The sequence below is a fragment of the Heterodontus francisci genome, chromosome 7 (genome assembly GCF_036365525.1).
Source record: "Heterodontus francisci isolate sHetFra1 chromosome 7, sHetFra1.hap1, whole genome shotgun sequence".
Classification (NCBI taxonomy): Eukaryota; Metazoa; Chordata; class Chondrichthyes; order Heterodontiformes; family Heterodontidae; genus Heterodontus; species Heterodontus francisci.
In genome coordinates, this window is record NC_090377.1 from 25,676,545 (window position 1) to 25,693,620 (window position 17,076).

Below are 17,076 nucleotides of genomic sequence, written 5' to 3' on the forward strand. Positions count from 1 at the left end.
GTTCTATGCACCTAAATAATTAGAAATTAACAAATTTGAATGAAGCCTTTTCTTTAAAAAAGGTCAATAATAGCGAGTCAATATCAACTACAAATCATGGTGGTTATGCATCTGAATCTAATTGCAGGATGAAATAAATTACACAGAGGGAAAAAAAATCAATGCGAATGCAGGTTCGAACGGAAATAAAAACAGCAAAACAGGAACATTTTAAACTTGTTTTATTTTAGCTTTTATTAGAAGATTGAGTTTTCTTAATTTTAAGGAGGTTTAATACAGAATTAGTCAAAGGGAAAGTACTTTCAATCCAAAGCACTTACACTAACTCTGCCGAAAAGAAGAATGGATCAATTTCTTCCACCTCAAAAGCAAATAAAAAAACCAAACTTTCAGAATCAGAAAACAGTCTGCTGGACCTTCAAGCTCCAACCAATTCTGAACTTTGTAATTAGAGTGAAACTGGTATCCAGGAAGGCTGCTGATCCTCACTCAACACAATGACAGCCAGTCAATATTAGGCTCAGCCTCCTCTGATCCGAGTAACTATTTTCTACTTCGAACACAGATATTTGCTGTATTTTCAGCCTTCGAAGCACAGCTAATATATATTGCTAATCTTCAAACTTAACTGGTGAATATGTAACATGGGCCAAAAAATTGGTCTTCTGTCCTAAATGGGCAGCAAGTCAGCAAAGCAGTTGGATGTACATTAAACAGGCAAGCTGCAGACACCAATCGGGCATCCCAATGGAGCTCACTGATCAGAGACTGACCAATTTGAATTGGCTCCAATGCTGAGGTGACCAGTAGGTAGATCCCGACAGGGAGTGGGGACGTAAAGCAAAGGGGGTTGAAACTAGGACGGCAACAGCCTGTAGAATTTTTGTGAAAACAAGAGGATGCTGAGGCTGTTCATGACCTGAAACAAATGTGTTGAGAAAGCACCGCCTATTTGCAGATAAATTTCAATCATGGTCCTACAGCCGGTGTAGGAACCCAACTTGCATTTGTAAGGCACCTAACATCTAGAACAGGCAGTTGCCCTGCACACCTAGAAGGCGCCGGCTTCAACTTTGCAACTGGATTCTCTCCGGGGAGATTGGCACAAGAACACGGCCCAAAGTTAATTCCTCTATCCTTCACATTTTGCCCCAAGAATGGGTGAAACAAAGTTGAATTTTCAACTTTAGCAATACCACATGAATGCTGTAATACACCGAAGTGACACACAATTTCGAACCTACCTTCGAACTGCCACAGACTTTGATGCACAGTTGCTTGCGATAATGGGTATTAATCTATGGAAGTGGGTATGCTGAAAAATAATATTTTTTAAGATTGGGTACAAGACAGAACAAGCAATATAATTACTCCTGTGGTTGTTTGCAGCACATATATTTACTATAAATTTTGGCTGATACTCCCTTCCTCTGATCAAAATGGGTCCCATTTTTGTGTTATATTTAGTAACGACAGCAGACAAACTGAACACTGCTGATACATTTATAGCTGCTTTATGAAGAACATATACACACTCATGTAACAAGATGTAAGGTTCACTGGAACGATATCATTTCCTTTCTTCTACTAAAAGGTCAATCATGCAAATAATTATGATCTGCCTGATTTACAGTGGCAAGACCAAAGTTGACACCAAATCAGACCCCAGGGCAGGGTTTTCCTGCGGGCTTCAGGATACTGTCATCAGGGTCAAATGGGGGTCAGAAACCCTCAACACGTGGGAAAGTCACTCACCTGCAATCTTGCCCGAGTTGGCCAATTAATGGCCACAGGGCAGGCTTGCCGGCCAATTAAGGGACAAGGGATAGGCTCTCAAAGCTGGAGAGCCAATGGACGCTCTCCAGTTTGAAAGCAGCAGCAGAATGCCATGGCAGATAAGTGAGGGAGAGGGTAAATGAGGGAGGGAGAGCCCCAAAATGGAGGTGCCCACTCTCCAACTTTCTCAAACTTAAAACAATAAAAGACCTTGGCAGCTGGGCAGGTAGCAGCGGAGGGAACCGCTCCACAGGGCAGCCTGCGGCTGAATCCGGGCAGGCAGGGAGGGTCTCTAAGTCTGCCTGGAGCGCTGGTCCCCCAGTTTAACAACGGCAGGCTGCCTCCAGGCAGCTGCACTATTCCAGTCTACATTTGGGGAATTCCCCTCTGCCTTAGGGGACCTGGAGGGCAACTGGAAAATCCCAGTCAGCCTCCAACAATAGCCCTCAACAGGCCCTTAAGCAGCGCAATTGGCTATCTGCCCCTTGCCAGGGCTGGACAGAGTGTGGGAATTAGCCAGCAGTGTGAAATTCTGCGCCCGCCCACCTCCATGCCGGGCTAAAACTCCAACATCAGTTTAGTTACTTGAAGGCCTTAGCTTCAAACTGGCACCCACCTCTATGTAGACCTCACCCACTTGCTAATCTGAATGCTGTTGATCACCATCCCATCTTCCTTTAGGAACAGGAGTCAGCAGTAATGAAAAAAAAAACTTGGTTTAAAAAAGTAACTGTTTATAAGACATTTAAAAAAATACAGCATGGCTAGCAGTGTAACTGCCCACCACATCTTCACTGACATGCAGCACATTTAGTACTGAATCGGGCTTATGCCATCTGGTGCCAGCATTAACGGACCAGTATTTAAAAAAAAGATTAATAATACAATACCTAAATTTGGCCCGGTCAGGATATGTTATGCAGGCAAAAAGAATTATGCCATATAATTTGTAAATTTTTTAATCTTTTCTGTACTACGGCCTCCCCTCTCAATGTAAAAATCATTTTGACCCAATTCCCCTTCTGCTCCACACTTTTATTTCCATTTCCTTTTTCCTGAATTCATTAACACCATTGGTACAGTATGATTCCCACAAGGTCCAGTTGGTCTCCGAAACCTTGCCCGAGTTGCCATTCTTCACGTATTGACAAAAAGCTTCTGTTAGCTGTTCAATTCTGATGGTCAAGCACAATCCACCTTTTCAGCTGACATCTGCATACATTTGCAGCAAGGGATGCTTATTGATCAGGGCTGGACTCGAGTGGATTTCTCCCACTAATTTAACAATGGGGAGCACAATTGTAGTAATCCCCATTCCTTTCCCTCCTAAGATCAGCTAACTTAGCAGACCAGAACTCAGAACTTGGATTTGCCACCCACTTTCTCAATTAACTTAAGCTATCAAGGGAGCATTCTGACACCCAGCCTCAATCGAATTCATTTTGGTAGATTAATATTTCAGACACACAATGTTAAAAACAAACATTTATCACAGAGCAATTTTAAAACAATTTTTGGAGAATTTCAATAGTTCCTAATTTGACTGCTAGGAAAAAGCAAGCTACCTACTGATGAATAACTAGAATTCAGAACACAACTGCTTACTTAAAAAGGAGGTAATTTGTTTCTCCAGAACAGCTGAAAACAATCTAACATCTCAGAGAATAACTCTGGTTACAATTTTATTTATTTAATGCAATCACTGCATTACTTTGAAAGAAATTAACACCTAGGATACAACTGATCACTAGATTGCTGCTGAGCAACCACAATGGCAGACCAGAAATTCCCAAGAACAGATAGAATTTTATGGGTGCAATTCATGGCTACACTAGTGCAAATAAAATACTGCCCTATCACGAGGAGATGTGGTTTCAAAAGAAATGCAAAACAAACACAAACACTGAACGGGAAGTTTGTAGCTTGGAGTAGCAAGGAACAAAGCTTTGCTCCTAAAATTTATTTGGGACAATTTATTTCATTCACTAAAAGAACATGTCAGCTGTTGGAAAGCGAACCCTCCCTGAAATGGTGCAATTTTGAAGGGGGAAAAAAAATCTGGTAATGATACAGAAAGAGGTACATATTTTGTATACTTACTCGAATAATTAATCTTATAGCTGCTATACCAGATGTGGCTATGATTTTGGCACTATTAGGAACAAGATTGAATAGTGTTGGCATAATGGCTTCTGCGCCATGATCAAAACGGTTTCCCAGAACAGATGAGAGATGCCTAGAGAAAAGGTAGATAAGTAGGCTTTAGGCTCAAGCATCTGAAGCGACTTCAGCAATAGATCTCCAACTACAAATAAAAAGGAATAGAAATAAAGGTTCCAATAAAAGCAAACACCATTGGAAACATTTTTCTTTTTTTTTAAATTAGCATTTTGTTTTATAAGCAGATCTCTAGCAGTGCCACTCACTGTATTGAGGACATCCTGTGTCCCTAAGGAGGGTGTATTGTTAACACCACTGCATTATTGCATTGTAAGAAAGATTTTGTGCATGTCTTTATGGTTCTTTCAGCAAGATGAATGTATGTTGTGCTTTTAACCTTAACACACAACCCAAGGTACTTCACAGACAGACAGACACACAGAAAATGGACATCGGGAGAATGAACCTATTCTTCCTCAAATAGTTCCATGAGATCACTTTTGTTTTAATTCATTCCATGGGACGTGGGTATCACTGGCAAGGCCAGCATTTATTGCCCATCCCTAATTGCCCTTCAGAGGGTGGTGGTGAGCTGCCTTCTCGAACCGCTGCAGTTCATCTGATGCGGGTACTCCCGCAGTGCTGTTAGGAAGGGAATTCCAGGATTTTGATCCAGTGATAGTGAAGGAACGATGATACAGTTCCAAGTCAGGATGCTGTGTGGCTTGGAGGGAAACTTGCATATGGTAGTGTTCCCATGCAACTGCTGCCCTTGTCCTTCCAGGTGGCAGAGGTCACGGCTTTGGAAGGTACTGTCAAAGGAGCCCTGGTGAGTTGCAGCAGTGCATATTGTATATGGTACACACTGCTGCCATTGTGCATCGGTGGTGGAAGGAGTGAATGTTGAAAGTGGTAGATGGGGTGCCGATCAAGTGGGCTGCTTTGTCCTGGATGACATCACACTTCTTCAGTCTTGTTGGACCTGGACCTATCCAAGCAAGTGGAGCGTATTCCATCACACTCCTGACTTGCACCTTGTAGATGGTGAACAGGCTTTGGGAAGTCAGGAAGTGAGCTACTTGCCGCAGAATTCCCAGCTCTGACCTGCTCTTGTAGCCACAGTATTTATAATACTGGTCCAAATTAGTTTCTGGTTAATGGTACCCCTCAGAATGTTGATTGTGGAAGATTCGACATTCAATGGCATTACCATCGACAAGGGGAGATGGTTCAAAATGCTCCCTCAGTTGTTGCATTGCAGTGCCAGCCTAGGCAGGTCTCATACAAATAGGGCTTGAACTCATGGCATTCTGACTTAAAGGCGAGTGCGCTACCGAGGCTGACGCATTAAACGAGAGAAGATATTCCTAGTTGTCCTAATGAAAAAGCAGCCTACAAGAGTCTTGCCATTTGAAAAAGAACCAACTAAGCGATTTTATTTGATGGATCAATCTTCATTCAGCCATCATAATGTTGATAATATAAGTAATTCCCTGGAATTCTAGAACTTCAAAGTTGCACCGGATCATGAGCATCGCTGTCCAGCAGGAAAAGGATGTCAATCCCCACAAGATGCAACAGTAACATTTTGGCTTATGTGAACCAAAGTAATTCCCTCCTGGAGACACCAAGAGGAAGGGAATCTGGATGGTCAGTAGTTTTTTTGGAATTAGGTCAACGGAACAGGTGGTGCATCTCATGGATGAGGTGACCATGGGGTTAATCAAGAATCATAAAAAATTTACAGCACAGAAAAAGGCCACTTGGCCCATCGTGGCTGCGCCAGTCGAAAAAAGAGCTAGCCAGCATTTGGTCCGTAGCCCTGCAGGTTACAGCACTTCAGTGCACATCCATGCACCTTTTAAATGAGATGAGGTTTTCGGCCTCTACCACCCTTTCAGTCAGTGATTTTCAGACCCCCCACCATCCTCTGGGTGAAACAAATTTTCATCATCCCTCTAACCCTTCTACCATTCACTCTAAATCTAAGCCCCTTAGCCACTGACCTGAACTCTCTGCTAAGGGAAATAGGCCCTTCCCATCCACTCCAGGACGCTCACAATTTTGTACATCTCAATCAAATCTCCGCTCAGCCTCCTCTGTTCCAAGGAGAACAACCCCAGCCTATCTAATCTTTCCTCATTGCTGCAATTTTCCTGTCCTGGCAACATCCTCGTAAATCTCCTCTGTACCCTCTCTAGTGTAATTACATCCTTTCTGTAGTGAGGTGACCAGAACTGCATATAGTACTCAAGTTGCAGCCTAATGCAAAACTAATGTTTTATATAGTTCCAGCATAACCTCCCTGCTCTTATATTCTATGCCTCAGCTAATAAAGGAAAGGATTTCATATGCCTTCTTAACCACCTTATAAACCTGTCCTACTACCTTCAGGGATCTGTGGACATTTCCTCCAAAGGTCCCTCATCACAGAACCATAGAAAAATTACGGCACAGAAGGAGGCCATTCAGCCCGTCGTGTCCAGGCCAGCCGGAAAAAAACTAGCCAACCAATCTAATCCCACCTGGTCTATAGCCTTGCCAGTTAAAGCACTTCAGGTGCAGGCTCAGGTATCTTTTAAATGAGTTGAGGGTTTCTGCCTCCATTGATCCAAGCAGTGAATTCCAGACACCCACCACCCTCTGAATAAAAATGTTTTTCCTCATGTCCCCTCTAATCTTTCTACCAATCACCTTAAATCTGTGCCCCCGGTAATGGACTTCTCCGTTGGGGGAAAGATGTCCTTCCTGCCTACTCTATCTAGGCCCGTCGTAATTCTGTACACCTCAAGTAAGTCACTCCTCAGCCTCCTCTGTTCGAAGGAAAATAACCCCAGCCTATCCAATCTTTCCTCAGTGCTGCAACTTTCAAGCCCTGGCAACATTCTTGTAAATACTTACTTCCTCTATCTCTCAGTATCCTCCCATTTATTGTGTATTCCTTTGCCTTGTTTGACCTCCCCAAATGCATCACCTCACACTGCTCTGGGTTAAATTCCATTTGCTACTTTTCTGCCCACATAGGTATCTTCCTTGCAGTGTGCAGCTATCCTCCTTGCTCTCAACCATGTGGCCAATTGTTGTGTTGTCTGCAAACTTCTTGATCATTTCCCCTACATTTACATCCAAATCGTTAATATATTATCACAAAAAGCAAGGGACCCAGTACTGAGCCCTGCGGAACTCCACTGGAAATAGCCTTCCAGTCGCAAAAACACTCTGTTGAATCCAGCTTGCTACCTTCCCCTGGATCCCTTGGGCATTTTTTTTTTCAACAGTCCATCATGTGGGATCTTGTCAAAAGCCTTACTAAAATCCATGTTGACCACATCTACTACACTACTCTTATCAATCCTCCTTGTTACTTCCTCAAAAAATTCAATCAAGTTATAATAATTAACTGGGAGAAAGCCAACTTCAATGGGGTAAGAATGGATCTGGGCTGAATAAACTGGAATCGAAGGTTGGAAGGAAAAACAGTAGCTGAACAATGGGCACAGTCACGGTATATTCCCTTGAAGGGGAAAGGTAGGGCAAATAAATCCAGAGTTCCCTGAATGACAAAAAAGATAGAAATGAAGATGAAGAAAAAGCGTGCTTATGACAGATGTCGGGGAGATAATATAATGGAGAACCAGGCTGAATATCAAAGGCTCAGAGGTAAAGTGAAAAGGCAAATGAGAAAAGCAGAGAGAGTATGAAAAGAGACTAACATAAAAGGGAATTCCAAAGTTTTCTATAGGTATATAAATAGTAAAAGGTGGAGTAGGGCCGATTAGGGACCAAAAGGGAGATTTACACATGGAGGCAGGGGGAATAGCTGAGGTATTAAATGGATACTTTGCATCTGTCTTTACCAAGGAAGAAGATGCTACCCATGCCACAGTGAAAGTGGAGGTAATTAATACACTAGAAGGATCTAAAATTGATGGGAGGTGGTATTAGATATGCTGCTATAGTTAAAGTTTATATAGCACTAGAGCTGGATCAGATGCATCCACGGATACCAAGAGAAGTGAGAGTGGAAGTTGCCGAGGCACTGACCATAATTTTCCTTAGGCTCAGGGGTGGTGCCAGAGGAATGAAGAATGGCAAATGTTACACCCTTGTTCAAAAAAGTTTGTAAAGATAAGCCCAGCAACTGTGGGCCAGTTAGTTTAACTTCAGTGGTGGGGAAACTTCTAGAAATAATAATTTGGAGCCAAATTAATAGTCACATGGACAAATGCAGGTTAATTAAGGAAAAGCCAGCACAGATTCATTAAGGAAAAATCATGTTTAACTAACTTGGAGTATTTTAAAGAGGGGTTGATGAGGGCAATGCCGTTGACGTGGTGTACATGGACTTGCAAAAGGCATTTGTTACAGTGCCGCACAACAGACTCCTGAGCAAAGTTATAGCTCATGGAATAAAAGGGACAGTAGCAACATGGATACGAAATTGGCTGAGTGACAGGAAACAGAGAGTAGTGGTTAATGGATGTTTTTCGAGCTAGAGGAAGGTTCGTCGTGGAGTTCCCCAGGGGTCAGTGTTGGGACCCTTGCTCTTCTTGATATATATTAATGACCTAGACTTTGATGTATAGGGCACAATTTCAATATTTGCAGATGATACGAAACTTAGAACAATTGTGAACTGTGAGGTGGATAGTGTAGAACTTCAAAAGAACATAAGCAAGTTGGGAAAATGGGCGGACATGTGGCAGATGAAGTTCAATGCGGAGAAATGTGAAGTCATTCATTTGGTAGGAAGAACATGGAGAGATAATATAACAAAAGTGCACAACTCTAAAGGGGGTGCAAGAGCAGAGGACCTAGGGGTGTTTGTGCATAAGTCATTGAAGGTTGAAAGCTTGGTTAACAACGTATACAGTATCCTGGGCTTCATTAATAGGGGCATAGCATACAAAAGCAAGGAGGTTATGTTAAACTTGTGCAAGACACTAGTTCAGACTCAGCTGGAGTGCTGTGTCCAGTGCTGGGCGCTGCACTTTCGGAAAGATGCGAAGGCATTAGAGAGAGTACAGAAAAGATTCAAAAGAATGGCTCCAGGGATGAGGAACTTCAGGTATGAAGACAGATTAGAGCAGTTGGGACGGGGTTTTCCTTGGAGGAGAAGGCAGAGAGGAGATTTGATGGAGGTATTCAAAAAGAATCAAGAACGAGAGGGCACAGATTTAAAGTGATTGGGAAAAAAAGCAAAAGCGGCATGAGGAAAAACTTCTTCACGCAGTGAGTTGTTAGGATGTGGAATACACTGCCTGAGAGCGTGGTGGAAGCAGGTTCAATCAAGGAATTCAAAATAGAATTAGACTGTTATTTGAAAAGGAAGAATATGCAGGATTACGGGGAGAAGGCAGGGCAAATGGTATTAGGTGAATTTCTCAGAGCCGGGGCAGACACGATCGGCCGAATGGCTTCCTTCTGCACTGTAACAACTCTGAGATTCTGAGAAGTTAGTCAGACACGATCTTCCCTTCATAAATCCATGCTGACTATCCTTGATTAATCTGTGCTTTTCAAAGTGACAGTTTATCCTGTCTTAGAATTGATTCCAATAATTTGCCCACTACTGAGGTTAGACTGAGTTAAAGCCTGGCTCGGGTATAAAATTAAAACCAGACCCGGGCCCAACCCAACCCAAGCCCTTTAATTTGTTTGCACGACCCGACCCGAATCTCCTTCATCTGTTCCGGCAGCAGGCTATTCCTGCAGCTGGTGTTGTGGGGAATCGTGGGTAAGCCTGACCCTATGACTTCCTGGAAGCAGTGTCCAGCCCCACCCGACCCGAGCCCGAATGCTAGACTCGGAATTTTGACCCGACCCGAACCAGACACATGTAGTCAGGTCTAGTTGGGTTCGGGTCGGGTAACCAGGCTTTAGACTGACTGGCCTGTAATTATTCAGTCTATCCCTCACTCTCTTTTTAAACAAAGAGTACAACGTTAGCAGACCTCCAATCCTCCAGCACCACACCTGTATCTAGTGAGGATTGAAAAATGGTCAGACCTTCCACTATTTCCTCCATGGCTTCTTTTAACAGTCAGGCGTACACTTCAACTGGTCCTGGTGATTTATCCACTTTCAAGGATGCTTAATACTTAATATTTAATACTTCCTCTTATACCCTTAATACTTCCTTTCTCTCTATGTTCATCACATCCAATACTTCACACTCCCCCTTTAACTACAATGCCTGCATCGACCCCCTCTTTAATGAAGACAGTAGCAAAGTATTCATTAAGAACCATACCCACATCTTCTACCTCCACACATAGATTACCTTTTTCATCTTTTATGGGCCCTACTCTTTCCTTAGTTATCCTTACTCTTAATGTATTGATAAACATCGTTGGGTTCTCCTTGATGTTACTTGCCAATATTCTTCCATGCCCTCGGTTTGCTTTCCTAATTTCCTTTTTGATTTCACCCCTCCACTTTCTACACTCCTCGGAGCTTCCTGTAGTATTGAGTTGTCGGTGTCGGACATAACCTTTCCTTTTCTGCCGCATCATACCCTGTAAGGTCCTTGACATCCACGGGGCTCTAAATCTGGCCATCCCACCCTTTTTTGTGGGAACATGTTTACTCTGAACCTCCTGAATCTCCCCTTTGAATGCCTTCCACTGTTCTGACACAGATTTGTCATCAAGTAGCTGTTTTCAGTCCACTTACTAAATCACTTCTCAGTTTATTCAAATTGGCCTTACTCCAATTTAGAACTTAGATGCGAGACCAAAGAGGTAGAAGCGGCAGAGCCAGTTGACTGGACAGTGAATGTCCTCAGTGACAAAAAAATTCAAAAGCTCTTTAATCTTGATGTTGGAAGTAAGAATAGGAGTAATAGGAACAAGTGGTTTAAGGAGGCAGTTGGTAGTGAAGAAAAGCTAGAGTTATCTATGCCTTCTCAGGTGATCCTAGAGTCGTGGGTAGATTCAGCAGAGGAGAGTGAAGTCTGAAAAAGCTTGATGTGGTCCTGTGCGATTTGGTGATGATGACAAAGCTAGTAGTGCATCAGATAAGCTCAAGGCCATCCCTTTAGTCTTGGGAAGCAAAGATGGTGGCTGCACACGTGGGAGACAGTGAAGGTCTTGCTCAAGACAGGGGCAATGGTGGAATCAAAGGAAGGTCGAGCAAATCAATGAAGGACCAAAGGCTGAACAGTTGGAAATTTGAAACTGCGGTTGCAGATGATTTGGTGTTCAGGAGAGCGAGAGAAAAATAGGGTTGGAAGTAGATAGGGAGATGAGTGCTCAAGGACACAAAGCAATGGTTATAGATTACCTCAGGGGGAAGAGACCACAAGAATACACAGAGGCCACAGTAAATGGCTAGGTTGAGTGAGTGCCTGGAATAGTGGTGGAAAACTTGAAGGTGAAGGGAAGGACAATGAATTCAGAGGATAAAGAGTAAAAGAAGCCAAGATGGAGAGTGGAACGGATAAATTATGGGGTTTCACTTAACACAAAGGCTGAGGGAAAACTCGAAATGAGGTGAGAAATAAACTATGGTTTACAAATGTAACAAACTATATCTGCCTTGTTTGCACAACCAGATCTGTAAAATAAATTTAACCCAAGCCCATCAATCTATTTCCACTTTTGCTCTCTCATTAACTTCTTTTTTCTTTTTACCCCTCCTAGACTCTCTTCTATGGTCATGCCTTTCACTTCTCCACTCGCAGATATTCTGCCATCCCAATTCCCTACCCCAACCCTTCAGTACCCCTCTACCTTCTTGCTCTCGCCCCTTCTTTGGCCTCCTTGTCTCGAGAGACAATGGGTAAGCACCTGGAGGTGGTCAGTGGTTTGTGAAGCAGCGCCTGGAGTAGCTATAAAGGCCAATTCTAGAGTGACAGACTCTTCCACAGGTGCTGCAGATAAAATTGGCTGTCGGGGCTGTTGCACAGTTGGCTCTCTCCTTGCGCTTCTGCCAACAGCGAAGTCTCTTTGACTCGCCACACTTTAGCCCCGCCTTTATGGCTGCCCGCCAGCTCTGGCTATCACTGGCAATCTAGTTTAGAGATACAGCACTGAAACAGGCCCTTCGGCCCACCGAGTCTGTGCTGACCATCAACCACCCATTTATACTAATCCTACACTAATTCCATATTCCTACCACATCCCCACCTGTCCCTATATTTCCCTACCACCTACCTATACTAGGGGCAATTGCTAATGGCCAATTTACCTATCAACCTGAAAGTCTTTGGCATGTGGGAGGAAACCGGAGCATCCGGAGGAAACCCACGCAAACACAGGGAGAACTTGCAAACTCCACACAGGCAGTACCCAGAATTGAACCCAGGTTGCTGGAGCTGTGAGGCTGTGGTGCTAACCACTGCGCCGTCCCACGACTTGTGATCACTGTCACTGGACTTCATGTCGCATTTGCAGACATCTTTAAAGCGGAGACATGGACGGCCGGTGGGTCTGATATCAGTGACGAGCTCGCAGTACAATGTGTCCTTGGGGGTGCTGCCATCTTCCATGCGGCTCACATGGCCAAGCCATCGCCAGCGCTGCTGGCTCAGTAGGGTGCATATGCTGGGGCTGTTGGCCACCTCTGTGGACTTCTGTGTTGGAGATACGGTCCTGCCACCTGATGCCAAGGATTCTCCGGAGGCAGAGAAGATGGAATGAATTGAGACGTCGCTCTTGGCTGACGTACGTTGTCCAGGCCTCGCAGATTATTTGATAAGCATACAGGTTCCCTCCGTCTCTCCAGGCATCCTCCGATAGGCTCTTTGAGGTACTTGATGCTAGCCAATTATGAGCAGCAATCCCAATTGCCCTATACCATTCTCAACCTTCCTGTGCAGTGCGCCCGCTGGGGGTTAACCTTTCCAATCTTCTCCTGTCCAACTCACCCCTCCCACTGCTGACCTTGTGAACTCTGCCAGTGGATCAACTCTCACCACCCCTCTAAGCATCTCCCTCCAGAATGTCTGTTCACTTGTGAACAAGGCTCTTGCCAGCCGTGAACCTATCGCGGATGATTGCATTGACATCATGGCCTTAACGGAAACCTGGCTAAGTTGTGATGATATCTTGCCACTTAATGATGCCTCCCGCCTAGCGGCATCTTCCATCATCTGCCCCGCCAAGACCGTCACAGTGGTCGTGTGGTGCTCATCACCAGATCACACCTTGGCTTGAACCCGCAACACCCCCCAGCTCCTCTGGCACTTTCTCCTCCTTTGAGCATTTCAGCTTGTTCCACCACTCTCACCTTCTTTCAAAATCTTCATTCTCTACAGCCCTCTGAAGTACAATAAAAATGTTATCACCGAGATACCTTTACTGCTTTCCTCCCTCAGCCTCTGCACCAATCAACTTGTCATATTCAGTGATTTCAATCTCCATCTCAACTTATTGTGTTCTCTCTCCTCTGAGTTCACTGCCATCTTATCCTCCCTAAATCTCGCCTAGCATGTAAACTCCCTAACTCATTAATGGCCATCCCTTTGATCTTGCCATCTCACGTGGCCTTGCTAGTCCCATTGTATCAATTACAGATAAGGCATCTCCGATCACTTCCTTGTATCAATCTCCACCCACAATCCCCCTTCCATGCCCCAACCCTACCTCATCTGTATCTGTCTCGAAAAAAACTATTCTCCTGTTCACTTACAACTGGACTTTCAAAATCTCAACTACCTAGCCTTTGGCCCTCTGTCGCCACAACATTTCTGCAGCTACTGATTTGCTCAACAACACCCTCACCTCCACCTTTGATGCTCGAGTCCCGAATAAAAAGATCAGTCTCTCTTGCCCTGACCATTCCCCCGGTACAGCCCTCATCTCCACTCCCTTAAGTCCAAGGGACGCAGACTTGAAAAGATATGGTGCACAACCGGTTTAGCCATCTGCTGCCAGAACCGCATTTAAACACAATCAGGTCATGCTCTCATTTGCTAAAACTGCTCACTATTCCAGGAACATCCTGGAACGCAAATATAACCCTCAGCTTCTTTCCTCTACTGCCAAGTCTTCTTAAACCCCTCTCCCCTGTCCCCCTCCACCCTCACCTCCCACAATACGCATGAGGAGCTCATCGACTTCTTTGTCACTTAGATCTAGACTATCCAATCAGCTGCCTCTGCCGCATCCCTCCCTTCCACTCGCCCACCTGGCCAAACTTCCTATAGTGCTTCCCACCTGCCCCAGTCCTGAACTCACATCTTTCTCTAGTTTCTTTCCTCTCCCCTCATGCCCCTCTGAGCTTATCTTGTCCTCGAGACCCACCCCTGTTCCCTCAATCCTTTTCCCACTAAACTCCTGATCACCCAACTTCCCCTCCTGGTCCCCATGTTAGCCGATATTGTAAACCACTATCTCTCTTCAATTATTGTCCCTCTCTCCTTTAAATCTGCCGTCATCAACCTCTCCAAAAAACCAACCCTTGACCCCACCGCCCTTACAAACTACAGTAAATATGAACTGAAATGACTATGTAACTGATCAGTTTTCGGCTGCATACTATGACTACAATTATGCCTGTTACGATATGAGAACGTGCAAACAGCATGATATATTAAGTCAAATTGGCCACTGTTGAATTTGCTAGCTTGATCTTTGTGGGAGCCCAACAGTTAAGGGAGTGAAAAATAGTGAGGCAAACCTGGGCAATTCACTGTGTGCTGCATTCCTAAGACAAGATATAGTTAGTAAATGACCAAAAGCCAGTAATTATAAGAAATCAGGTTTGGGATCTGTTCTCATTGCAAACATTCCAATGGTACAAATACCTATGATTATCAAAACACAGGCAGGATGCCTCATTAAGGGAATCTTGTAACTTCTTCTTGTTCCATAGTCATCATTATGGTCAAGGGAGCAAGGAACCTTATAAGTGTGAAGGAAGACACCTGGGTGATTGAGACAGGGACAGACATTCACAGCATGGTTGAAAACAGAAGCCTTCAATTTTGTCCTCATCACTAGCATGATGTTAGAGACTCTATCCATGAGAGGTAGCATCACCCTTGACCACTCTCAGAGCTGACCATGCAGGGTGTAACCAATCCCTGATCGCCACAGGTTCTGAATACATGTACAGAGGGGTATAAGAAAGGCGTACCTTCCTTTGTTCTTCACTTTAATCCAGACCATTGGCCAATGGGTCAGAAGTTACATCTTTTCACCTGGGCGTCTGACCAGCGCTCCAGGTGTGAATAGAGATTAGAGGGGACCAGCTCGGCTGAGTAAGAGAAAAGCTTCTATCATTCAGGGAACATGGAACCCTTTAGTCTCCTGGTTGAGTTAAAGTGGAGAGCTGGAGAGGAATTGCCAGTTTTCTGTGGTTGATTTAAAGAGATTGAACGGCAAGGCTGGGGACTGTATGAAAGATTCAGCTTTATGGATATCAAATGGACAACTGCATGTGTAAACCTTTGATCTCAGTTTAAAGTAAGACAGGTCAGTTGTCCTGTGGATTAGGAAGATTCAGCTTCTTATAAAATATGAGGACACAACTGAATTGAAAGAGATCAGTGTGAGTTTTGTTGATAAACAAGTGAACACCACCATGCAGGACTATCAGTTATCAGTGTGCTATTCATATTCTTGCGATTTTGAAGCAGAGTTCAATAAAGTTAGTTCAAGAATTTTGTAATCCTATACCTTTGTCAGTGTCATTATTTATTTTGTTAGAGTCTGAATCCTCAGCAAATGCAATGTGGGCGCGTGTCGTACAAGCATGGAGATGGGGGTATAGGAAAAGATATTGATCACGTAGTGATTGATCATACAGGGAAAGACCAGCCCCCATAATTGGCCCCAATGACATAGTGCATAGGGGAAAAGTGAGGGTCAATCCTGGATATAAGGGGGTCCCCTTTCCTTTATTTGGCACTCCAGCCGAGATAGCCTCAACAGCTCTTGGAAGAAGATCCCTCCTGAATGACTGACCATCGATCAGCAGGAATTTGGTGAGATTAAAAAAAAACTAGGTGAGAGTCTGTGGGTATTGTGTGTAGCAATGATTTTACAGCAATACTAACCAGGATTTTAGTGCTATTTTACTGGAATTCTATGTAACCTACATGTAATCTTTAATCTTGTAGGGCATAGAGTCATAGAGTTGTACAGCATAGAATGTTCAATTTTTTTGAAAGCCATACAGAGTAAAGCATAAGGTACTCCAACAGACACAACAGTGTTGGCATTTATTTCCTTATTGGGTCGAATCTGTAGTTCAGTAGCACTAGACTCATGAATAATTGTTTTTAAGTTGCATGTCTTACACTACTGTCCCATCTCCAACCACCCTTTCCTCTCCAAAGTCCTTGAACATGTTGCCACCTCCCAAATCTGTTCCCACCTTTTCCAGAAGTCCATGTTTGAATCACTCCAATCAGGTTCCCCCACCGCCGGCCACAATACTGAAACAGCTCTTATTAAAGTAATATATGACATCTTATATGACTGTGACAAAATTCCCTTCTTGACCTGTCTTGCAGTCTTGGACAAGGTTGAACACACCATCCTTCTCCAATGCCTCTCTGTCATCACCCAGATGGGTGGGACTGCTACCACCTGGTTCCATTCTTATCGACCTAATTGTAGCCAAAGAATCACTTGCAATGGCTTCTCTTCCTGCTCCCGCACAGTTACGTCTGATATCTCTAAGGATCTATCCTTGGCCCTCTCCTATTTTTCACCTGAAAGCACAGCAATAGTTTTCAGATGTATGCGGACGACACTCAGCTCTACTTCACCACCACCTTTCTTGACTCCTTCACTGTTGTAACCTTGGTGTAATATTTGACCCAGAAATGAGGTTTTGACCTCATATTCATGCCATCACTAAGACCACCTATTTCCACCTCTGTAAGATTGCCTACTTTCACCCCTGTCTCAGCTCATCTGCTGCTGAAACTCTCATTCATGCCTTTGTTACATCTAGACTTAACTATTCTAACGCACTCTTGGCTGGTCTCACACATTCTACACTCTGCAAACGCGAGGTCATCCAAAACTCTGCTGCCCATGACTTAACTCCCACGAAGTCCCTTTCACCTATCACCCAGAGAGAGAAAAAGCAGCAAATCTGGTGAGGAAGAAAACCTTAGATTACAGACGATATAGATGTACTGATAAGATGGGCAGAGCAGTGGCAAATGAAATTTAATCCTCA

General features: G+C 44.0%; 1 protein-coding gene across 9 annotated transcripts in view; it reads right to left on the minus strand.

The window, feature by feature from the left end:
• clasp1a (cytoplasmic linker associated protein 1a) overlaps nucleotides 1-17,076 on the minus strand; it is a 367,909-nt gene that overhangs the window by 171,979 nt on the left and 178,854 nt on the right. For all 9 annotated transcript variants that reach the window (XM_068034903.1, XM_068034902.1, XM_068034909.1 and 6 more), the window contains exons 13-14: nucleotides 3,877-4,012; nucleotides 1,245-1,315 (exon numbers count right to left, since the gene is read on the minus strand). In XM_068034903.1, coding sequence (XP_067891004.1) covers nucleotides 1,245-1,315; nucleotides 3,877-4,012 — 207 coding nt within the window. The remainder of the gene's footprint in view (nucleotides 1-1,244; nucleotides 1,316-3,876; nucleotides 4,013-17,076) is intronic.